Source organism: Piliocolobus tephrosceles, chromosome 13, assembly GCF_002776525.5.
Source record: "Piliocolobus tephrosceles isolate RC106 chromosome 13, ASM277652v3, whole genome shotgun sequence".
Lineage (NCBI taxonomy): Eukaryota > Metazoa > Chordata > Mammalia > Primates > Cercopithecidae > Piliocolobus > Piliocolobus tephrosceles.
In genome coordinates this window covers 10,495,222-10,521,126 of record NC_045446.1, presented here as the reverse complement: position 1 = coordinate 10,521,126, position 25,905 = coordinate 10,495,222, and the positions used below count along the sequence as shown (strand labels likewise).

The 25,905-nt window shown below is 42.4% G+C and overlaps 1 protein-coding gene across 2 annotated transcripts in view; it reads right to left on the bottom strand.

The window, feature by feature from the left end:
* ATL3 (atlastin GTPase 3) overlaps nt 1–25,905 on the bottom strand; it is a 50,085-nt gene that overhangs the window by 13,906 nt on the left and 10,274 nt on the right. For both annotated transcript variants that reach the window (XM_023186107.2, XM_023186106.1), the window contains exons 2-8: nt 23,180–23,394; nt 22,902–23,045; nt 13,027–13,131; nt 12,504–12,554; nt 7,032–7,088; nt 6,257–6,349; nt 5,445–5,583 (exon numbers count right to left, since the gene is read on the bottom strand). In XM_023186107.2, the coding sequence (XP_023041875.1) occupies nt 5,445–5,583; nt 6,257–6,349; nt 7,032–7,088; nt 12,504–12,554; nt 13,027–13,131; nt 22,902–23,045; nt 23,180–23,386 (796 nt within the window). In that variant the 5' untranslated portion in view covers nt 23,387–23,394. The remainder of the gene's footprint in view (nt 1–5,444; nt 5,584–6,256; nt 6,350–7,031; nt 7,089–12,503; nt 12,555–13,026; nt 13,132–22,901; nt 23,046–23,179; nt 23,395–25,905) is intronic.

Sequence of the window (25,905 nt, the reverse complement as noted above, 5' to 3'; positions counted from 1 at the left end):
TTTTCTTTTTTTTTTTTTTGAGACAGAGTCTCGCTCTGTTGCCCAGGCTGGAGTGCAGGGGCCGGATCTCAGCTCACTGCAAGCTCCGCCTCCCGGGTTTACGCCATTCTCCTGCCTCAGCCTCCCGAGTAGCTGGGACTACAGGTGCCCGCCACCTCGCCCAGCTAGTTTTTTTGTATTTTTTAGTAGAGATGGGGTTTCACTGTGTTAGCCAGGATGGTCTCGATCTCCTGACCTCGTGATCCGCCCATCTCGGCCTCCCAAAGTGCTGGGATTACAGACTTGAGCCACCGCGCCCGGCCAACAAGTCAATTTTCAACCTCTCAAGTTGTCTCAGGCCTTTGCCACGCCCTCACACTACTCCTTTAAATCAATTAGAAATCACTGGTCATCTATTTGATTTATTCTTGTCAATATTTTTAATGTTAAAAGAAGAAGTACCTGTCCCTCATTATACTTATTTTCTATTATCTCCTCAGGGACCCTTGGAACCACACCAAAATGAAAAGACCACTAACTCAAGAAAGGTGACAGATTCTCTGCAGTTTCTACAAGGTTCCCACAGAGGGATCAGGAGAGCCATTAAATAGAGCTCTTTCCTCAAGGTAAGAATTATTGGCTGGTCCAACTACAGAGACATAGGAGAATTAAAATACAGAAAAGCTGATTTACATCATCTTCTAACATCTTCTTGGGTTCCCAGCTATACACTGAAAAAAAAGCAGGTAGGAGCCCACATCAAATAAGAACTCTTCAATACTCCACCAACAGACTATAACATGAAAAATGAAACTAAAATTTCAAGAAAGGCTTGGGAAAAGTACTTTATAACCTTGTAGTGAAAAAGTATAAAAGTATACATAATAGGCCATTTCTGTACACATTCACATTTGCTTTCATATACTAAAGAAACTCTGAAAGCCTACAAAAATGGAAGAGAGACTTTTCACTGAGTACTTTTTAATCCTTTATAACATTTTTTTTTTTTTTTTAAGACGGAGTCTCGCTCTGTCGCCCAGGCTGGAGTGCAGTGGCCGGATCTCAGCTCACTGCAAGCTCCGCCTCCTGGGTTCAGGCCATTCTCCTGCCTCAGCCTCCCGAGTGGCTGGGACTACAGGCGCCCGCCACCTTGCCCGGCTAGTTTTTTGTATTTTTTAGTAGAGACGGGGGTTTCACCGGGTTAGCCAGGATGGTCTCGATCTCCTGACCTCATGATCCGCCCGTCTCGGCCTCCCAAAGTGCTGGGATTACAGGCTTGAGCCACCGCGCCCGGCCAATCCTTTATAACATTTTAAATATGTGAATGTATTATATATTCAAAAAACCTTTTTGTATGGTTTCAATTTCCATCACACTGAAAGACTGAGTGTTTCGAAAATACCTCACACAAGAAGTAGTAGCAGGATCCAGATGCTACACTTGCCACTTTAACAAGCTGTACAGACCCCTATATGCCACTCATGTTTCTATGAAGCCTACACCAAAATAACAGTTTTAAAATCAGAATAGACAAGAACTGTCTCATAACAGAAACAATCTCAATCTTCAATGGTGTCAAAGAAGACTGTGCCCTATAAACCCTCCTGTGTAATTTCTAACTACACAACTCAGTAGTTACTGTATTAGGTCTCCCTGTGACAGTAAATAGCAAGATGACAATTTTCTTTATGCTGACAACACAGTCATCCTGCATCTGATGAAAAGTATTCTCAAAGAGCAGCTATTCTAGGCCTAGCGTGGTGGCTCGCACCTGTAATCCCAGCACCTTGAGAGGCCAAGGGGGGCAGATTGCTTGAGGCCAGGAGTTCAAGACCAGCCTGGCCAATATGGTGAAATCCCATTTCTACTAAAAATACAAAAATTATCCAGGTATGGCAGTGTACTCCTGCAATCCCAGTTATTCGGGAGAATGTGGCACAAGAATCACTTGAGCCCGGGAGGCGGAGGTGGCAGTGAGCTGAGATTGCACCATTGCACTCCAGCCTGGGCAACAGAGTGCAGACAAGACTCTGCCTCAAAAAACAAACAAGGCCGGGCGTGGTGGCTCAAGCCTGTAATCCCAGCACTTTGGGAGGCCGAGACGGGCAGATCACAAGGTCAGGAGATCGAGACCATCCTGGCTAACCCGGTGAAACCCCGTCTCTACTAAAAAATACAAAAAACTAGCAGGGCGAGGTGGTGGGTACCTGTAGTCTCAGCTACTCGGGAGGCTGAGGCAGGAGAATGGCGTAAACCCGGGAGGCGGAGCTTACAGTGAGCGGAGATCCAGCCACTGCACTCCAGCCTGGGTGACAGAGGAAGACTCTGTCTCAAAAACAAACAAACAAACAAACAAAAACAACAACAACAAAAACTCAGCAGCTATGCTAGCTAATTACTGCAAGAAACAGCAGCTCAGTATCAGTTATACCAAAACTAAGATCATGTTTGGCAGGCATCTACCTCTAAATAAGCGGTTGATCTTTAAAACTAAAATAAAACCACTGGAATAATTCCTAAAGTATCTGGGGGAACATTTGCAGAAATAGTTTCAGAATGTAGTTCTTATGAAATTTAAATGTTCTACAAAAATTACATTTTAAGTTCTTTTTATGGATTAGCCCTAACAACCTCAGGGTAATGTTGTCTATTTTCCAAGTTACATGGAACAGGACTGCAGAATCTCAACCATGGAACTGCACAAGTATATACTAGAGAAAATATAATGTCTATCTTTTAATTCTGAAAACTACATTCGTTCTACTAACAGGTCTCCTACAATAAAATGTAGTTTTAAAATGTGGTTCTCAAGCTAGCACGTGCCAAATACAAATCACCTGCTACTTGCAATTTAGCATCCAATTTACTCTTCACTCAAAACCTTTCAATATCTCGGTTAAGAAGTTCCCTAAAATTCCAAATCTAAAATGTACATAAACCTTTGTAGAGCTAGTAAGAATTCTTCATAAACAATCCTCATAATAATGTAGTTCCTTAAATAAACACAGAGGGAAGGCTTTTAACATATTTTTAACATTTTAAAGTTAGGCAAAGAAGCAAATTTTTATTTTTCAAATCTTTCCATTTAAAAAAGTACTGGCTGGGCGTGGTGGCTCATGCCAGTAATCCCAACACTTTAAGAAGTTGAGGCCGGGCGTGGTGGCTCAAGCCTGTAATCCCAGCACTTTGGGAGGCCGAGACGGGAGGATCACGAGGTCAGGAGATCGAGACCATCCTGGCTAACACGGTGAAACCCCGTCTCTACTAAAAAATACAAAAAGCTAGCTGGGCGAGGTGGCGGGCGCCTGTAGTCCCAGCTACTTGGGAGGCTGAGGCAGGAGAATGGCGTAAACCCGGGAGGCGGAGCTTGCAGTGAGCTGAGATCGGGCCACTGCACTCCAGTCCGGGCCACAGAGCGAGACTCCGCCTCAAAAAAAAAAAAAAAGAAGTTGAAGTGGGAGGTGGGAGGATCACTTGAGGTCAGGAGTTCGAGACCAGCCTGGGCAACATAGGGAGACCCTATCTCTACAAAAAATAAAAAAATTAGCCAGGCATAGTGATGCTAAAAAAGCCAGGGTTACTGAACTTTAAAAAACTCTGCCTACTCCCTGAATAACATGATAAAAATGAAAACAAACTTTAAAGCAATGCACTGGAATATTAAAACTGAAACTATGGAAGAATGCCATTTGTGTGTGTTTATACTGGATAATCACTAGGAGTCACTCTAATTCACCCTCTCCTAACACCTCCATTTAAGAATTCCACTGGACACATTCCCATCAGTGATGAACAAATCCGAGTTCAGGTTGGTAAAAGTACAACTAATAATGGAGCATTATAATCCTAAATATATTACCTAGACACACACACACACACACACACACACACACACACACACACACACTCAACTTTCTCTCCCTACTCAGCTCCGAAAACTCCCTTGAAACTGCTTTTCAGGTAAAAGATTCTAGGTCCAGTGCTTGCCAAGCAGATTTCTCTCCCAAAGCAATAATCTTAGATCTTTCAATTGCCATGAAACAGGCCAGGGAAGTCTCCTCCTCAGGAAAGCTGCCAACCATGTAAAAATATCAGAGAAGTGACAAATAAAAGGTAAAGGTTAAGTCTCTTTAACTCAGTTTCTTTGCAGTATTAAGACCAGCTGGAATGAAAATCTTGAGTTGAACATTCATTTTCTTGGATCAACTAAATCAAATAGGTTGAAAATGATGCACTTTATATTTAATACAAGGCTATGAAAACCATTCACTTCAAAACCTTTTAGTAGTAACTAAACAGTACATATCCTCTACATGATTTCCTCCATATAACAGAAGAACCCCTATTTTAGCCCAGTATGGGTTTGGAGCAACAAGAACTTGGATGCAGATCTGCGCCTCACCACTTACTTACTGGCAGAGCAATTTGAGCAAGTTACTTAACTTTCCTCCTTTTCCTTAACTATTTTTGCCATTCTCCTCACATATAAGATAAAGGAAATTACATCAACTTCATGGAATTACTGGGAGCATAAGTATCAAACTACCTAGCATAGTGTTGCAAACATTACCAGCAATCTGAGAGACTCGGATAAGCTTATTAACAAGTGCTCAGTTTAACACATGTGTAAATCAAGGGACAGCCATTTAATGACTCAAGGCCTTAATGAAAAAGGAACAAGGCCGGGCGCGGTGGCTCAAGCCTGTAATCCCAGCACTTTGGGAGGCCGAGACGGGCAAATCACTAGGTCAGGAGATCGAGACCATCCTGGCTAACACGGTGAAACCCCATCTCTACTAAAAAAATACAAAAAACTAGCCGGGCGTGGTGGCAGGCGCCTGTAGTCCCAGCTACTCGGGAGGCTGAGGCGAGAGAATGGCGTAAACCCGGGAGGCGGAGCTTGCAGTGAGCTGAGATCCGGCCACTGCACTCCAGCCTGGGTGAGAGTGAGATTCCATCTCAAAAAAAAAAAAAAAAAGGAACAAAAATAAGATAATGGAGCCCAAGAGTCCCAACTACAATTCCTCTCACCTACCACTTAGTTAGCACTTCCTGACATTAGCACATGACCTAGCACCAGGTTTTGCTACACTCACAAATAAGATGAAAATAATGGCTCTGCCATGCATCATGCTGCCTTCCCTTGGGAAGTTAATTTTACTTAATATTAGCTGACTAATGTTTAGTCTTTCTTTATTTAGTATTTATATCTCTTATAAACCAAGAACCATAACGAGTCTCTTAGAAAGACTACTAATGGATATGAACACCACCATTACAGGTGAAGTCAACGCAAACTAATTCTGATGGGTGCATTAAGTCAGGAGCAAAATCTGAACTAGACTTTAAATACTACTCTAAGACAGCACACCATTTTTCTTAAGCATTCACTTGATTTGTAAGTGATTCATTATTTTTAATTCCAAAGATCAAATCACATATTTAAAGTAACACTTGGAACACACCTTTCAATTTCCCATCAAAGTCAGGGCTTGTGGCCACCTGGAGTCCTGGATGTGGTAAGAGAAAGCAGGTGACATCCGAGAAACATGAGTGAATGTGATTTCGAACATTCTGAATTTCTTCATGTTGATGTTCCTTCACCTGCCAATGAAGACCAACAATTTACCAACCAAAAATGCTTTGGTTTTCTTTACTAGGGACAACTAGTATAGGATAAAGGTAAGAAGACTCCTCCGCTCTGATGGATCATAGTGGCCAAATAAGAAAACTCAGAACCCTAAGAAGCAATAAACACACAAATCTGATTACCCATGGCTTGACTCCTATAGCTAACAAATCAGGTGCGGAAGAATTTCTTTAAAAAGAGTATTACATAAGGGATAGTTTGTGCGGATGAAGGAGGATCTAACCAATTAGTAGTGACAGACAAAGGATTCCTGTGTTTTGGTTTGGGGGAACAGGTTAGGCCTGTTTATCCCAAAATAAGTAAAAATTTTGAATAAGAATAACATAACTAAGATTCTGAGTGTGACTTCTAAAGACACATATAGAACTTGGTTTAAAATGTAAAATGGAAATTATAATCAAAGCTTGGGCACTGGCCCAGAGTTTTCTTCTACAGTTCCTGTGCATTGTATATACAGGTTCTTTAATCTTATCAGGAATAAATAATATTAGCTTGCATTAAGATTCATATATAGTTAATGTATTCAATATCATTTTCAATAATTGCTTTGAACACAATAGCCAAAGGCAAATAAGAAAGCTATCATCACTTTGAGATAATTCCTCAGAAGATTATAGTCCCACTTACCTGCAAACGCTTATCCAAAAATGCCATTCCTCCTTGGAGTCCGTAGCTGTATTCGTAAGGGAAACTCCAATCTCTAACCAAAAACATCAGTGTCTATTTAAGAAAAGAGCAGAACATACTTTAACATGCATAAACACATTTTCAAGAGAACAACTGCAATACGTCTTTGCATAATGCCAGCTTCTAAAAAGGGGGTAAAGATATGTACTGAAGGATTTACTTTTTTTTCTTTTTTTTTTTAAGAGGTTGGGCCTACCAGGCTCAAGCAACCCTCCTGCCTTAGCCTCCTGAGTAGCTGAGATTACAGGCACCCGCCACCACACCAGCTAATTTTTGTATTTTTAGTAGAGACAGATTCCATGTTGGCCAAGTTGGTCTTGAACTCTTGACCTTAGGTGATCTGCCTGCCTTGGCCTCTCAAAGTGCTGGGATTACAGGCGTAAGCCAAAATACCCAACCCAGAGAGTTTATTTTTTAAGTAATTACTCACCTCTGCCATTGTAGTGGGAAAGCAGTCACAGACAGTACAAAGACAAATGAGCATGGCTGTGTTCCACTAAAATTTTATCTATAGACACTGACATTTGAATTTCAGATAATTTCCATGTCATAAAATAGTATTGCTCATTTTTTTCAACCATTTAAAAATGTAAAAACCATTCTTAGCTCAAGTCATAAAAACAGGTGGCAGGCTAGATTTGGCCTATGAGCTGTAGTTTGCTGATCTATGAACAAAAACAAATATATGAATTATATTTAAAATAAATATTCTAACCTGGAAAGGCTTTTGGAAAATTTCATCCATTGCCAGACGACCGTATTCTGTGAAGAGCTTTAAAAAAGAAGCATTATGGCTTGTAAAGCAAAATTACTTAAAATAGTTCTATGGCTTTTTTTAGCAAAGTATTCATTATATTTATATTGATACCAGGGTTCTACAGTTTCAAAAGCCCACAGGAGTCATGAACCTTAAAATCATCTTGGTTATTCCCTGCTCACATTCCACATCCCAATTCATCAGCAAATCCAGAATCCAGCCACTCACTATTTCCATGTGGCTTGGAATACTGCAATAGCCTCCTAACTGCCTCAGCTCATGACTCCCTAGGGGCTATTCTCAATACAGCAACCACATTGACTGTTATAATATGGTTAGTCAGATCATATCATGGCTTTGCTCAAAACCCTGCAACTTCATTCAGTATTAAAGCCAGTCCTTACAGTGTGATGCTGCCACACTGGCCCTCCTTCCTGTTCTTCAAACATACAGGGCACACTGCTGCCTTAGGACCTTCATACTGGCTCCTCCCACTAACTGTAAGTTCTTCTCCCAAATATCCTCATGATCTGCTCCCTCACTTCTTAAGGTCTTTCAAATGGCTCCTTCTCAGTGAAGCCTTCCATGGCCATCTACCTAAAAAGATTACAAGTTTGCCAATAATATTTCCTACCTCGTGTCTTTAAAAAAAAATTCTTTTTTTTTTTTGAGACAGAGTTGTGCTCTGTGCTCTTGTTGCCCAGGCTGGAGTGTGATGGCGCATGGCTCACCGCAACCTCCGCCTCCCGGGCTCCTGACTCAGCCTCCTGAGTAGCTGGGATTACAGGCATGTGCCACCATGCCCAGCTAATTTTGTATTTTTAGTAGAGAAGGGGTTTCTCCATGCTGGTCAGGCTGGTCTCGAACTCCTGACCCCAGGCGATCCACCTGCCTTGGCCTCTCAAAGTGCTGGGATTACAGGCGTGAGCCACCACGCCCGGCCTTAAAAATTTTTTTCTTAACATTTATCATTATCTAATGTACTACACCTCTTCTTGTCTTGATTTGCATCTGTCTTTCTACTACCATTTAAACTCCATGAGGGGGAATATTTCTCTGTTTTGTGCACTACTGGATTTCCAGCAGCAAGAAAAGTATTAGGTCTATAATATTTATACCATTCAAATGACTAAATTCTTTAAGGTTAAGGTTTACATGTATATTTACCTCTATTTCTTCAAGAAGCCTCACTAAAATCATAACAAAACAAAGTTTAAAAGTAAATAAATAGGACAAAGCAGTCAGCAGAAAAGACCTGTCAAAAACATTCTGGATGGAAAATAGACAAATAAGAACTATCTCAAGTTTTGGCTTTCTCTGTTCTGCTAAGAAATCTGGAAGAGACAGGGGCCAACAAGGAAGAAGCAAAGTATCTCAGTAGAATCCCTGAAATGCCCAGAAATTATAAGCATGCAGTTACCTTACAGGAGGAGGTGTAGGAGTGCGGCTGAAAACTAGGAAATATGTGAGTCTTAGGAGAAAGTATCTACATTCCCAGGTACCCCTCTCTAACCCCCATATTTTTCCTGCCTCCATAGAAGATGGGAAGTGTACTATTTGGAGAAGATAAATCAACAACAACAAAAAAATCTAGACTTAAATACCATACTCAGCTGAGGTTAGGAGTAAGTCTCCTACCTTCCTGGAAACAGGTACTTAAATCAAAGTCCACATAGTGAGCAGTGGGACTCCTTAGCCCTCTCACCCTACTGGTTGCCACAACAAGCTTCTACCCACCAAGGCAGGAATTTAAAGAAATTTTCTCCAGGGAAACTGACAACCCAAGAATAAATATTCGCAAAAAACAGATATTTAGGAGTTGGCAACAAAATAGCTAGATAACCTCGCTCAACCACCTACCTCATTGTGATCCAAACCAGTACCTAAGGCCTACCCTCTTATCGAAGCTCCCAGTTGGATTGTTAGTGGCTCTCTCTTAAATAGGTAGTCAAGGACCACCAGTTAGATATTTGAGAAAAGCCTCTCGGCAGGTCTGGCCGCTGTGATTCACGCCTGTAATCCCAGCACTTCGGGAGGTCAAGGCGGGCAGATCACTTGAGGTCAGGAGTTTGAGACTAGCCTCGTCAACATGGCGAAACCCTGTCTCTACTAAAAATACAAAAATTAACTGGGCATGGTGGCACATGCCTGTAATCCCAGCTTCTCAGGAGGCTGAGGAAGGAGCCCAGGAGGTGGAGGCTGCAGTGAGCCAAGATCACACCACTGCACTCCAGCCTAGGCAGCAGAGTGAGATGCTGTCTCTAAAAAAAAAAAAAAGCAAAAAAATAAAAAGGCCAGGCATGTGGCTCACACCTGTAATCCTGGTACTTTGGGAGGATAACGCAGGTGGATCATTTCAGGTTAGGGGTTCAAGGTCAGTCTGACCAACATAGTGAAACCCTGTCTCTACTAAAAGTACAAAAAAATTAGCCAGGCGTGGTGGCACACACCTGCAGTCCCAGCTACTCGGGAGGCTAAGGCAGCAGAATCGCCTGAACTTGGGAGGCGGAGGTTGCAGTGAGCCAAGATTGTGCCACTGCACTCCAGCCTGGGCAACTGAGGGAGACTCCATCTCAAAAAAAAAAAAAAGTACTAAAAATCCAGGTTAGGTGGGAAACTTATTTGGAAGAAAAACCTGCCTTCAACTGACACGAAGTTTTTTATAGGCTTATTTACCCCCATTTTATTGGTCATATATTTCACTGAAGAAATATTAATGTGTTTAATCAGAGGGTTCTTCATGAACATCAACACCCAGCTAATTTTTGTATTTTTAGTAGAGATGGGATTTCTCCATGTTTGCCAGGCTGGTCTCGAACTCCTGACCTAATGATTAACCCGCCTCAGCCTCCCAAAGTGCTGGGATTACAGGCATGAGCCACCACACCCAGCTGTGATTTCTTTCTTTAAATCAAAATATTTAATCTATCTGGTCTATCCGGAATTTTTGTATATAGTACAAGGTAGAAATATAATTTTCTTTTTCTTTTTTTTTTTTTTTGAGACAGAGTCTCACTCCAGACTGGAGTGCAGTGGTGTACTCTCGGCTCACTTCAACTTTTGCCTCCCAGGTTCAAGTGATTCTCAGGCCTCAGCCTCCCATGTAGCCGGGATTATAGGCTTGCACCACCACAGCCAGCTAATTTTTTTTTTTTTTTTTTGGTACTTTTAGTAGAGACAGGGTTTTACCATGTTGGCCAAGCTGGTCTCGAACACCCGAACTCAGGTGATCAGCCTGCCTCAGCATTCCAAAGAGGAATATAATTTCTAATTTATCTAAATACATAGCCAACTGTCCTAATACCATTTATTGACTGATCTATCCTTTATGGTATATGTGTATATATTCTTAAGTAGAATAAAATACATGAAAATGTAGCATATCATAAGTATAGTGCATTGATCTATTTTTCCTGAACCAATGCCATGTTCTTGTAATTACAGATTTATAATATGTACTAAGTCAATTATCTCATATTTCCCCTGTAATTTTCTTGGCTGTTATACAATTCAACTTTCCAAATGAATTTCACAACAATTCTGTCAAGTTCCCAAAATAACGCCTTTATGATTTTGTTTAGTGGGGAAGAACTGACAATTTTATAATTCTCAGTCTAAAATGAGATGTTTATAACACACTGCATCAGTGTGTTATAAACTGTGTTATAAACTGTGTTATGCAGTGTCTGTAATAGTACAGAGTAAAAGCAATAAATATATGTTGGCTATTATCATCCCAATATAGAAGAAACAAGGTATATTTCTGCATGTTAAATATTTTATATGCCTCATACAATTCTCAAGTGCGCCACACAGATCTTTTTTAGGTTTATTCTGTTTTCATTATTTTGTTGCTATAGTCAATTTTTTTCCATTATATTTTTTAATTGGTTATTGTTAGTAGAGAGGAAAACCTAATGATTTTGTATCTGTATTTTGTGATGGAGACCTTAATTATTTTTTAAGCTCCAAATAATTTTCTAGTTGATTCTTATGGATTTCCAGGCACATAAACATATTCTTTTCTCCTCTGTAACATTTATATTACACAGTTGTTGAGTCCACCAACAGCCTTGTCATGTGAAACAAGGTGAATTACATAACTGCATCATAATCTACTTACTACCTCTTATGGGTTGAATTGTGTCTCTAAGAAAAACATACTAAAAGTCCTAGCACCTGGTACCTGTGAATTTGACCTTGCATCTATAGCACTTGGCCCTCTACCTCATACAAGGTAAGCATTCGAAAAATGGTTGAAAGGAAGGAGCTTAGAAAGGAATAAATTTCAGGTGAAAGGGTGACCAACTCAAGTTGTGATGGAATTTTTACAGAGCAACAGCTCTCAACCACTGAGCCATGGCACTGGTATAGAACTACCAATTATGAAGTACAGGCAATTGCCATAAGCAACATTAAGGACCGAGGTTTAGGAGGAAATTTCCTTGTTTTTTTAAATAAATATAAAATAGAACTAATTCAAGGTAATCCCTATAATAATGACACCCTTACTCACTCACATTCTGATGCTTTCTTGAATGTCAGTGGGAGAAGCAGCATTAGAGCAATATACCAGGAATTGCATCCAACCCTGGATGCAATTTCAAATACTCATGAAAGAGCATTTTGTGGGAAAAACAGATAAGAACTGCTGCTATAAAAAAGGAGAAAAAAATAGGCCAGGCGCGGTGGCTCACGCCTGTAATCCCAGCACTTCGGGAGACCGAGGCTGGCGGATCACGAGGTCAACAGTTTGAGACCAGCCTGACTGACATGGTGAAATCCCGTCTCTATTACAAATACAAAAATCAGCCAGGTGTGGTGGCACACACCTGTCTGTAACCGCAGCTTGCAGTGAGCCAAGATTGCACCATTGCACTCCAGCCTAGGGACAAGAGCAAAACTTCGTCTCAAAAAAAAACCTATTCTGAACATGGCAGCCAGAATGATCCCTTTACAACATGTCAGATAACATCATTGCTGATGACCCTCCCATGGCTCCCACCTTCCCCAGAGAAAAGACCCAGCATGAGTGGGACCTCACTGCCTCTCTGACTTCATCACTTAGCCCCTTCCTGTCACACTCTGCAATCCTACCCACGGGCCTCCTTGCCATTCCTTGATCTTGCCAAGCACACTCCCCACAGGGTCTGTCTTCCAGCAGCTGCTCCTCTGCTGTAACAGTTTTCCACCCAAATGGATCTGAAGGACTCACTTGCCCACTTTCATTCTCTGCTCAAATCATTAAGGCCTTCCCGAACTGCCCCTGCTCCACCCCACCAATGGATATACATAGTATAGAATTACTATGAACCAAAAACCTTCCTCTACATTTCAATCTTTTGCTAAAAACTACTCAGTCGTAAAATTTTTCTTAATCTTTAAACTTTTAAATAATATGCTGTTAAAATTGTTATGAGAAACATATACCTGCAGCTGTTGAAGATCATCTTCTTGAATGTTCTGGGATAAATTATAAATCTAGAAAACAAAAATCCAGATTGATACTATTCTGGCTTACTTCAAACAAATCCCAAATAAGCCTAAAGGGCTGACAGAAGCTTTGAACAATTAAAGACTTGCATATAAGGACATGAGGCCTGTTCAAACAGTAATATGATCTGTCTTTTGGAAAACTATGCACATAAGGTTGAAATCAAAAATTCTTCCTTTACAGTTTAAAATATAGTTTTCCTAAGTTCTTATCAAATCTATACTTCCTATATGATGTAATAGATATAAATTTCCATTTTTTGGACTTTATATATAATTATGACCAAAGAGGAAAAATTCTTTGGCTCCTTCTCAAACTTTTAAGAATTTAACTGAATCTACAGTTTAAAAATATTTACATATCATCACAGAAATTCTGTTAACAGAATAATCAAAACTGTATTTCCTCCCTTTATCTTATTTCCTTGGCAAGCTTTTTTCCGAGTCAAGTGGTTTTTACCTGAACAGAACTAGTCATAGTGCTTAGAGCAAAGATGGTAGCACAGTCTTTCACCGTGGACTGGCTATCAAATGCCCCCTGGGTATCCATCAGAACAACTGCAACCTAAAAAAAGGAAAATACAAACAAAAGAGATTAAACTAAGAAGGAGGAAAATGTAAAGGAGAAATGGAAAAGTATAGGTAATATTTACATGACCCTTAAGCACCCGCTTGTAGGTTCTGTACAACTATTTAGGTACTTTGCTTTGACTACAGCACTCTCCTGAAGATTATCCAGAGGAATACAGAGCAATATGGAAGGCAAAAATTGCCCCACCAATTGAAACAGTCAAAAGTTGAAAGCAATTAGCTCATTACCCAGCCAGGCATCTGGATGATTTTTGTTGCTGAAAAAGAAACTAAAAAATACTCATCTTGGCAGTGGCTCACACCTATAATACCAACACGTAGGAGGCCATGGCGGCAGCATCACTTGAGCCCAGGAGTTCAATACTAGCCTGGGCAACATAGTGAGACCCTGTCTCTACACAAAATTTTAAAAATTAGGTCGGGTGCAATGGCTCATGCCTGTAATCCCAGCCCTTTGGGAGGCAGGCCAAGTCAGGTGGATCACTTGAGGCCAGGAGTTCCAGACCAGCCTGGCCAACACAGTGAAATCCTGTCTCTACCAAAAATACAAAAATTAGGACAGGCACAGTGGCTCACACCTGTAATCCCAGTACTTTGGGAGGCCAAGGCAGGTGGATCACCTGAGGTCCAGAGTTTGAGATCAGCCTGGCTAACATGGCAAAACCCTGTCTCTACTAAAAATACAAAAAGAAAAAAAAAAATTATACGGGCGTGGTGGTGCACACCTGTAGTCCCAGCTACTCAGGAGGCTGAGGCAGGAGAATCGCTTGAAGCCAGGAGGCAGAGGTTGCAGTGAGCCAAGACCATACTGCTGCACTCCAGCCTGGGTGACAGAGCGAGATTTTGTCTCAAAAAAAAAAAAAAAACTCTTTGGTATATACCCAAAGGAGCTGAAAACTTATGTCTCAATAAAAACCAACACATGAGTATTTATAGGAGCTTTATTTTTAATTGTCAAAATTTGAAAGAAACCAAGATGTCCTTCAACAGGCAAATGGATGAACAAACTGGTGCATTCATAATGCAGAATACTATTCAGCAATAAAAAGAACTATCAAGATACAAAAGAGTTGCAGAAATCTTAAAATCACATTGCTAAGTGAAAGAGGCCAATGTGAAAAGGCTGCATATTGTATGATTCTAACTATATGACATTCCGATAGAGGTAAAACTATGGAGACAGTAAAAAGATCAGTGGAGGAGTTTGTGGGGAGGTAAGAAGAGAGGAACAGACAGGTACAGCACAGAGAATGTTTAGAGCAGTGTGACTGTTCTGTATGATACAGTAATAGTGGACACATACACTTGTCAAAATCCAATGTACAACACAATGAGTGAGCCCTAAAGTAAACTATGTATGGGCTTTAGCTAATGACAATATATTGGTTCAAATATTGATTGTAACAAATGTATCACATTATTATAAGATATAATCAACAGCAAACTGAAGGAGGGTGTGGGAACTGGGCACTTTCCAATTAATTTTCCTGAAAACCTAAAACAAACAAAATAAAGATACAATTTTTTTTTTTGAGACAGAGTTTCACTCTGTCGCCCAAGCTGGAGTGCAACAGCACGATCTTGGCTCACTGCAACCTCCACCTCCCAGGTTCAAGCGATTCTCCCGCCTCAGCCTCCCGAGTAGCTGGGATTACAGCCATGAGCCACCATGCCCGGCTAATTTTTGTATTTTTAGTAGAGACAGGGTTTCACCATGTTGGTCAGGCTTGTCTCAAACTCCTGACCTCAGATGATCCGCCCACCTCGGCCTCCCAAAGTGCTGGGATTACAGGCGTGAGCCACCGCACCCAGTCTATTTTTTTGGGGGGGTGTTTTTTGAGACAGAGTTTTACTCTTGTCACCTAGGCTGGAGTACAATGGCGTGACCTTGGCTCACTGCAACCTCCATCTCCCAGGTTCAAGAGATTCTCCTGCCTCAGCCTCCTGAGTAGCTGGGATTACAGGCGCACACCACCACACCCGGATAAATTTTTGTATTTTTAGTAGAGATGGGGTTCCACCAAGTTGGCCAGGCTGGTCTCGAACTCCTGACCTCATGATCCGCATGCCTCGGCCTCCCTAAGTGCTGGGATTACAAGCATGAGCCACTGTGCCCAGCCACTAATTTTTTTAAGGCAGGAAACCCAGATGACAATGAAAAGCATGGAGCTTTACAAAAGTGATAATTCAACAGGATAAAAAAATGTAAGAGCTATAAAAGTCATGTAACTAAAAACAAAGCTTCCTCACTACTAATATTATACAGATTTCCTAAACTATTTTTTTTTTCTTTTTGAGACGGAATCTCGCTCTGTCGCCCAGGCTGGAGTGCAGTGGCCGGATCTCAGCTCACTGCAAGCTCTGCCTCCCGGGTTTACACCATTCTCCTGCCTCAGCCTCCCGAGTAGCTGGGACTACAGGCGCCCGCCACCTCGCCCGCCTAGTTTTTTGTATTTTTTAGTAGAGACGGGGTTTCACCGTGTTAGCCAGGATGGTCTCGATCTCCTGACCTCGTGATCCGCCCGTCTCAGCCTCCCAAAGTGCTGGGATTACAGGCGTAAGCCACCGCACCCGGCAATTCTTCTTAATAGTTTAGGAAATCTGGGCCAGGCGCAGTGGCTCAAGCCTGTAATCCCAGCACTTTGGGAGGCCGAGACGGGCGGATCACGAGGTCAGGAGATCGAGACCATCCTGCCTAACACGGTGAAACCCCGTCTCTACTAAAAAATACAAAAAGCTAGCCGGGCCAGGTGGCGGGCGCCTGTAGTCCCAGCTACTCGGGAGGCTGAGGCAGGAGAATGGCGTAAACCCGGAAGGCGGAGCTTGCAGTGAGCTGAGATCCGGCCACTGCACTCTAGCCTGGGTGACAGAGCGAGACTCCGTCTCAAAAAAAAAAAAAAAGAATTAATACATCAAATGCCCAAATAGTAAATGTAAAAAACAAATTATTTAGGTCCCACAAGTCTATACAGAGGTATCACACAGTCAAAAAATAATTATTTATGGCTGGGCACAGTGGCTGAGTGCAGTTGGGCTCATGCCTGTAATCCCAGCACTTTGGGAGGCCGAGGCAGGCAGACCACGAGGTAAGGAGATCAAGACCATCCTGGCTAACATGGTGAAACCCTGTCTCTACTAAAAATACAAAAAAAAAAAAAAAAATTAGTTGGGCGTGGTGACAGGTGCCTGTAGTCCCAGCTACTCGGGAGGCTGAGGCAGGAGAATGGCGTGAACCCGGGAGGCAGAGCTTGCGGTGAGCCAAGACTGCGCCACTGCACTCCAGCCCGGGTGACAGAGTGATACTCCACCTCAAAAAAAAAAAAAATTAAAAAAAATTATTATTATTTATTCTTAAAAACAAATGAGGCAGGGCGCGGTGGCTCAAGCCTGTAATCCCAGCACTTTGGGAGGCCGAGACGGGCGGATCATGAGGTCAGGAGATCAAGACCATCTTGGCTAACACGGTGAAACCCTGTCTCTACTAAAAAAAGTACAAAAAACTAGCTGGGCGAGGTGGCGGGCGCCTGTAGTCCCAGCTACTCAGGAGGCTGAGGCAGAAGAATGGCGTAAACCCGGAAGGCGGAGCTTGCAGTGAGCTGAGATCCGGCCACTGCACTCCAGCCTGGGCGACAGAGCGAGACTCCGTCTCAAAAAAAAAAAAAAAAAACAAATTATAAGGCTGGGCACCATGGCTCACACCTGTTATCTCAGCATTTTGGGAGGCCAAAGCAGGCATATTGTCTGAGGTCAGGAGTTCGAGACCAGCCTAGCCAACATGGTGAGACCCCATCTCTACAAAAATACAAAAATCAGCCAGGTGTGGTGGAGTGCACCTGTAGTCCCAACAACTCAGGAGACTGAGGCATGAGAATCACTTGAACCTGGGAGGTGCAAGTTGCAGTGAACAGAGATCCCACCACTGCACTCCAGCCTGGGTGACAGAGCAAGACCCTGTCTCCAAAAAAAAAAAAAAAAATTATTAACATCTACCACACGTTACAAAAAATGTAGAAAGAAGGCATGAGACAAAAAACTAACACTGAATTTAAAGTCATAGAACCTTAGAATGCCAATACTAACAGTAACTAGCTTAACTTCACTGGGTCTTTTTAGCACAGCATCTTTAAAATGAAAAGGTTGGACCTTCCACTTCCAGTCAAAACTGAGTAAGAGAGACAGAATGTACCCTCCCACCTGAAGCCAAAACGGAACAGACAAAACTTATGAAACAACAGTCTACCAGGCACTGGACATTAAGTAGTGAAGAATAATGATCCCCGAAGGAAGAGAAACAGATGAGGTAAGGTCCAGCTCACTGGTCAAGGCACAGGGAGGGGGAACCGAAGCAGAACCAGACAACCCTGAGTTGAAGAGACAAAGCAGGAGAGTCAAGGAGACCAAAGCTACTAGAATTCACAAAGTACCTGAGAGGAAAAAGTTATAGAGATAAAGAACCCCAGGGATCTGCAGAGGGTTCCCCAACAAGTGTTCAGCTAACTACTGATCAGTTCATGTGTATAATGAAAACTGCCTGAGGCTGAACAGGCAGCCACTGAAAAGACAGAGTGAACCATCTCCAGTGCTCACACAAGTTCAGGAATAATGCCTGTTCCCTCCAGCCAGACTACAAAAACCTCATAATTCAAGCGGAATTAGGAAAAGTACTCAGAGTCTTGCCTCAGTAATGAGGAATAACTACCAACACTCTCTGGTTCCATTTAACAAATCTAAACAGCAAGAACAGAAAAAAACAAGTTTCCAAATTACTTAACTACATCTCAGAATACAGCTAGATATTTTATAGGAATGCAAAAATAACCAGCACCCAACAAGGGAAAATCCACAAGCCTACATTCTATCAAAAATTTGCAGACATACAAGAAGCAGAAAAATATAACCCAAATGAAGGGAAACATCAATCAAAACGGACTCAGAACTAACACAGATATTAAAATTAACAGAAAACAACTTTTTTTTTTTGAGACAGTCTTGCTCTGTCGCCCAGACTGGAGTGCAGTGGAGCAATATCAGCTCACCACAACCTCCGCCTCCCGGGTTCAAGCAATTCTCTTTCCTCAGCCTCTCGAGTAGCTGGGACTACAGAAGCCCACCACCACGCCCAGCTAATTTTTGTAGCTGGCCTGGCCAAAAACAACTTTAAAACAATATTCAGGGCTGGGCATGGTGGCTCACACCTGTAATCCCAGCATTTTGGGAGGCTGAGGTAGGTGGACTGCCTATGGCCAGGAGTTCAAGACTAGCCTGGCTAACATGGTGAAACCCCATCTCTACTAAAAATACAAAAAATAGCCGGGTGTGATGGCACATGCCTGTACTCCCAGCTACTCGGGAGGCTGAGGCAGGAGAATCGCTTGAACCCGGGAGGCAGAGGTTGCAGCGAGCCAAGATGGCACTACTGCACTCCAGCCTGGGTTAGAGAGCAAGACTCTGTCTCAAAAAAAAAAAAAAACAGTATTCTGTATAACTTTACTTCATATATTCAAAAAGTGGTGACATAAAAGATACTAAAAGTGGATGCAGAAACTGAATCATGTAAATGAAAAAAAAAATACTAAAAAGTCCTAAATTTAACTGCTAGAGATGAAAATTACAATGTCTGAAATGAAAAATACACTGGACCTGATTAATAGCAGGTTCTAAAAGATTAGTGAACTTGAAGACCTAGAAATGCTCCACAAGAAAACAGAGAAAAAGACCAGGCACGGTGGCTCATCCCTGTAATCCCAACACTTTGGGAGGCCAAGGGGGAAGGATCACCTGAGGTCAGGAGTTTGAGACCAGCCTGGTCAACTTGGTAAAATGCCATCTCCACTAAAAATACAAATATTAGCCGGGCAGGGTGGTGCACACCTGTAATCCCAGCTACTTGGGAAGCTGAGACATAAGAACCTGGCGGGCAGAGGTTGCAGTGAGCCGAGATCACGCCATTGCACTCCCAACCTGGGCAACAGAGCGAGACTCCATCTCAAAACAAAAAAAAAAAACAAAAATCTCTGTTTTCTTTCTTTTTTTTTTTTCAGATGGAGTCTCGCTCTGTTGCCCAGGCTAAGTGTGCAGTGCCACAATCTTGGCTCACTGCAATCTCCGCCACCCAGGTTCCAGCAATTCTCCTGCCTTAGCCTCCCAAGTAGCTGTGATTATAGGTGGGCACCACCATGCCCAGCTAATGTTTGTATTTTTAGTAGAGACAGGGTTTCACCATGTTGGCCAGGCTGGTCTCAAACTCCTGACCTGAGGTGATCTGCCCACCTCAGCCTCCCAAAGTGCTGGGAATACAGGCATGAGCCACCGTGCCTGGCCTTTTTTTTTTTTTTTTTTTCACATGGAGTTTAGCTCTTGTTGCCCGGGTGGGAGTACAATGGCGTGATCTCGGCTCACTGCAACCTCCACCTCCAGGGTTCAAGCGATTCTCCTGCCTCGGCTTCCCAAGTAGCTGGGATTACAGGCATGACCCACCATACCCAGCTAATTTTTTTGTATTTAGTAGAGACGGGTTTTCAGTTGGTCAGGCTGGTGTCAAACCCCTGACCTCAGGTGATCCACCCACCTTGGTCTCCCAAAGTGTGGGATTACAGATGTGTGCCACCGCGCCTGGCCAAAGAATTTTATTTTATTTATTTATTTTTTTTTGAGACAGAGTCTTACACTATTGCCCAGGCTGGAGTTCAGTGGCGTGATCTCAGCTCACTGCAAGCTCCGCCTCCCGGGTTCACACCATTCTCCTGCTTCAGCCTCCCGAGTAGCTGGGACTACAGGCACCCGCCACCCCGCCCAGCTAATTTTTTGTACTTTTAGTAGAGACGGGGTTCACTGTGTTAGCCAGGATGGTCTCGATCTCCTGACCTTGTGATCTGCCCTCCTCGGCCTCCCAAAGTGCTGGGATTACAGGCTTGAGCCACCGCGCCCGGCCTCAAGAATTTTAAATGAACAAAGCGTCAGTCAGCTGTGAAACAACTTCAAGCAGCAAGAGGCACATGTAATAGCAGTCTCCAAAGGGAGTAAGAGACCAAAAAAATTTGAAGACATAATAACCTTAAAATGTCCAAATTTGATAAAAATTATAAATCTGCAGATTCAAGCTCAATAAAACCCATACACAAAAAACATGAACTACATCAAAACACATCATAATTTGCTCAAAAACAGTGATAAAATCTTAAAAGCAACCAGACATACCCCATAAATATATATACCTATGTACCCACGAAAAAAAAATCTTTTTAATTTAAAGAAAAAAAGCAACCAGACAAAAAAGTCATATTAGGTACAAAAGAACAAAAATAAGAATAACAGTGTATTTCTTGTCAGAAACAATGTCAGCAGGCTGGGTACAGTGGCTCATGCTTGTAATCCCAGCACTTTGGGAAGCACAGGCAGGTAAATAACCTGGGGTCAGGAGTTCAAGATCAGCCTGACCAATATGGTGAAACCCTATCTCTACTAAAAATACAAAAATTAGCCAGGCGTGGTGGTGCACGCCTGTAGTCCCAGCTACTCAGAAGGCTGAGACAGAAGAATTGCTTGAATCTGGGAGGCAGAAGTTGCAGTGAGCCAAGATCCCACCACTGCACTCTAGCCTGGGCAACAGAGCGAGATTCCCTCTCAAAACACAAAAAAGAAAAGAAACAATGTTAGTGAAAAGGCAAAGGGGGAATACCTTTGAAGTACTGAGAAAAATACTTTGGCCTAGAACTCTATACTAAGAGTAAATGTTTTCCAAAACAAAGGCAAAATAAAGATTTTTCAGATGTATGAAAGCTAAAAGAATTCAGTACCAACAGACCAGTGCTTCAAAATATCAAAGGTGGCCTGGCGTGGTGGCTCACCCCTATAATCCCAGCACTTTGGTACGCCGACACAGGCAGATCACAAGGTCAGGAGTTCCAGACCAGCCTGGCCAACATTGTGAAACTCTGTCTCTACTAAAAATACAAAAATTAGCCAGGCATGATGGTGTGCGCCTGTAGTCCCAGCTACTCAGGAGGCTGAGACAGGAGAACTGTTTGAACCTGGGAGGCAGCGATTGTAGTGACCAATATGGTGCCACTGCACTCCAGCCTGAGCAACAGAGCGGGACTACGTCTCAAAAAAAAAACAAAAACAAAAACAAAAAAAAGCACAAACAGGCATGAGGGCATGCTTATAGGACTGGGCTAAAAACAGAAGTGATGGATGAAAGTCTGTATAAGAAACACATGACTGGCCGGGCACGGTGGCTCAAGCCTGTAATCCCAGCACTTTGGGAGGCCGAGACGGGCGGATCACGAGGTCAGGAGATCGAGACCATCCTGCCTAACACGGTGAAACCCCGTCTCTACTAAAAAATACAAAAAGCTAGCCGGGCGAGGTGGCGGGCGCCTGTAGTCCCAGCTACTCGGGAGGCTGAGGCAGGAGAATGGCGTAAACCCAGGAGGCGGAGCTTGCAGTGAGCTGAGATCCGGCCACTGCACTCCAGCCTGGGCGACAGAGCGAGAGTCCGTCTCAAAAAAAAAAAGAAACACATGACTTACCCCTCCCGATCCTTACAAAGAAATCTGTGGAGAGGCTCTATGCCCATAGCTTATAAGGCATGGACGAGACTGCGGGTAAGAAGCCCTACTGACAGCTGGGGGGTAGTGAATGCCCACCTTCTGAACAGTGAGATCCCCAATGCCATTTCCCTGCTCAACTCCCAGAACAACAACGGCCAGGTCTGTGCCACCCATACAGGAGTAAGGAAATAAAGAACAGAAGTGGTAACACATAAGAGCATCAGCCTCCGAGAAGTGAAAACTGGGCAGAGAGGAGAATAACACACATGACAGTTGCTTTCTGTTAGAAGCCTTACAGTAGTATTTGACCTTTTAAACTATATTCATGCATTTTATTTAAGAATCTTAAAAACAATCAATATGTATTAATTTTAAATCATTCGCTTTAATAAAAAGTTGTTTTCACATCTTCCTTCCTTTTATTGAAAAGGCGCCCACCCACCCAGCTAATTTTTTGTATTTTTAGTAGAGACAGGGTTTCACTATGTTGGCCAGGCTGGTCTCAAACTCCTAACCTTGTGATCTGCCCACCTTGGCCTCCCAAAGTGCTGGGATTACAGGCGTGTGAGCCACCGCACCCGGCCGCCATTGGCTTCTTTAATTGGTTAAGAGCACAAAATGTAACAGGCAGAAGGTCTGTTTCAAACAAATTAAAATGCTATGTGTTTTTTAAATTCTCCCCAAGTCAGATATACACACACCCACAAAAATAGTGTGTGAAGGAAAGCTGTCATACACAATAAGTTGTATCCTGAACTATTCAAGGAAGAACATGTTGAAATAGGAATTAACAGAGTCAACAACAGATTAATATTTTTTAATTGCATCTTAAAATGCTACGTGGCCCTAAGCAATACTACATAAAGTACTGCTAGGTGCAAAGGAGAAAGTCTGTATAGCTTTTAGTAAAAATGTTTTTCCAGAAAAGAAAATTAAAATAAAGCAATCAGCAGACCAAGGAGACTACAGCTAGATATCAGAGCTACAACTTCTCATATCTGTGTCAGAAAATCCTATTTATCCACAATAGACTAAAATTTCAGAACAAAACAGGGACTTTTTAACTTTTCTTACTTTACCCATTTTAAATTCTTTGATAAAAGGTTTTTAATTGGGTTAACACAGTACATGCTGAAGTTCATATTTTGTTGTTGCTGCTGTTGTTAATCTGTAAGGTCATTTTCATCCTTACCTTCTTCCCACCTGGCTTCTCCACAGTGAAAACTTCACTCCAGATCTGAATCCCAGTGGTTTCCGGATCAGATCCCCCTCTCCATGAAAATCCTGTTAATGGTTCTTCTGGGTCACCCAACCAATTTGAATGGCCACTTTCCTTCTACAGAAGTAAGAAATCTCCATTAAATCTTAAATTAAAAATTTTATGCACCAAGGATAATCTATGAGCTTATTTTGCTTTTTTGGACATTAAAAGTCTCACTTTTTACTTGAAATAAAATAATTCTATCTTACCTGAGAATATAAGTATCGAAGCATAAAATCCAGAATGAAGGACTTGCCCTTTCGGAAGGCACCAGCCACTGAAACCACCACCACATCAAGATCTCGGATGTGGTCCTGCAAGAGGATGCTGGCCAAGGCTTTCTCATCTAGCTCAAAGGAATGTTGATCTTTCTGAACCAAAACAACCTGCACTGGACCAGGCTTGCTGCTCTCCATGGCATCACCTATGTTCATGTAGAGAAAAAAAAATTAGTGTCAAATATTTAAAACATGTTTTTGAACATGGGGAAAACAAAAACTTCTTAAAGAGGGGACAGGGTCAGGCTCAGTGGCTCATGCCTACAATCACAGCACTTTGGGAAACCAAAGCAGAAAGATTACTTGAGGCCAGGAGTTTGAGACTAGCCTGGGAAACAGTGAAACCCAGCGCTATGAAATTTAAAAAATTAGCCAGGTGTGGTGTACACCTGTAGTCCTAGCTATTCAGAGGCTGAGGCAGGAAGACTGCTTGAGACCAGGGGTTTGAGGTTGCAATGAGCTATGATCACACCACTGTACTCCAACCTGGGTGACAAAACTAACAGAAATAAAAAACAAACACAAAAGTACTAACCATAAAAGGGCAGGGCACGGTGGTTCACCTCTGTAATCTCAGCACTTTGGGAAGTCGAGGTGGGTGGATCACTTGAGGTCAGGAGTTCAAGACCAGCCTGGCCAACATGACAAAACCCCATCTCTACCAACAAATACAAAAATCAGCCAGGTGTGGTGGCACACACCTGTAAGTCCTAGCTACTCGGGAGGCAGAGGCATGAGAATAACTTGAACCTGGGACACAGAGGTTGCAGTGAGCTGAGATCATACCATTGCACTCCCACCTGGGCAACAGATAAGACCCTGTCTCAAAGAAAAAAAGTAGTAGCCATAAAAGAAAAGAAAATGACAACACAGACTTCATTAAAATTAAAAATTGTGTTCATTTAAAGACTTCAATAAGTAAAAATGCAAGTCACAGGCTAGGGAAGAATATTCATAATATCTATTTCCAAAGGACCCACATCCAGCATCAACATAGCAATCCATAAGAAAAAATAACAGGCACTTTGCAAGGAAAAGATATACAAATCCTATTAAAAGGTACTTCCATATCATAACTTAACAGAGAAATGTAAATTAAAACCACAATAAGATACCACTACCTGCCCATCAGAATGGCTAAAATTTAAAAGACTGACAATATCAACTGTGGGACAGGGTATGAAGCAACTGGAATTCTCACACATTCTGATAGGAGCACAAAATACTAAGGCCACTTCAAAAAACTGTTTGGCAGTATCCACAAAAATTAAATGTATCTGTGATCCAGCAATTCTACTCCAAGGTATACACCAAGTTATACACCTAAGAGAAATGAATGCCTACGTCCACCAAAAAACACATATACAAGAATGCTGAGCCGGGTGTGGTGGATCACACATGTAATCCCAGCTACTTGGAGAGCTGAGGCAGGAGGATTACTTGGGCCCAGGAGTTCAAGACCAACCTGGACAATATTGCAAGACTCTATCTCAAAAACAGAAAGTTCCTATCAGCTTTACTCAAAACAGTCCAAAAGTGGAAATAAAACAATGTCTATCAATAATAGTGTGTTTACCACTGCTAAGCGTTCTATATATTTAATCCTCAGAACAACTCTGATGTAAATAATATTGCTCCATTTTAAAAAGAAGGAAATGGCCAGGCTCAGTGGCTCACACTTACAATCCCAGCACTTTGGGAGGCCAAGGCAGACTGATCACTTGAGGTCAGGAGTTCAAAACCAGCCTGGCCAACATCGTAAAGCCCTGTCTCTACTAAAAATACAAAAAAAAAGAAAAAAAAATTAGCCAGGCATGGTGACACACGCCTGTGGTCCCAGCTACTCAAGAGGCTGAGGGAGGAGAATTGCTTGAACTGGGAGGCAGAAGCTGCAGTGAGCCGTGATCGCGCCACTGCACTCCAGCCTAGGTGACAGAGAGGTCTCAAAAAAAAAAAAAAAAAGAAGAAGGAAATGAAGGCTTATGAAGGTTCAGCATATTGCCCAACAGTTCCTAGAAATAAGCTCAAAAAGATCTTTAGGTGGTTGTGTTTTGCATATCACTAGTAATAACTCAAAAAGTTTTAGAAGTAATTAATTCTGTAGTTCAAAAATAAGCACTAACTAGTATTATACTTTCCTTACCAGAGTTTCCCTACCAAAGCACAAAGATAATTAATTTGAAATTCAGGTCAGCCACAGCATCCACGCCTGCAATCCTAGCACTTAGAGAAGCTGAGATGGGAGGACCGCTTGAGGCCAGAAGTTCAAGACCAACTTGGCGAATATAGCGAGAGACTGTCTTGAGAAGGGAAGAGCGAAGGGAAGAGGGGAGGGGAGGGAAGGAAAGGGAAGGCAAGGGGCCGGATGCGGTGGCTCACCTGTGCAATCCCAGCACTTTGGGAGGCCGAGGCAGGCAGATCACCTGAGGTCGTGAGTTCCAGACCAGCCTGACCAACATGGAGAAACCCCGTCTCTACTAAAAATACAAAATTAGCTGGGCGTGGTGGTGCACGCTTTTAATCCCAGCTACTTAGGAGGCTGAGGCAGGAGAATCCTTTGAACCCAGGAGGTGGAGGTTGTGGTGAGCCGAGATTGCGCCACTGCACTCCAGCCTGGGAGAAAGAGTGAGACTCCGTCTCAAAAAAAAAAAAAAAAA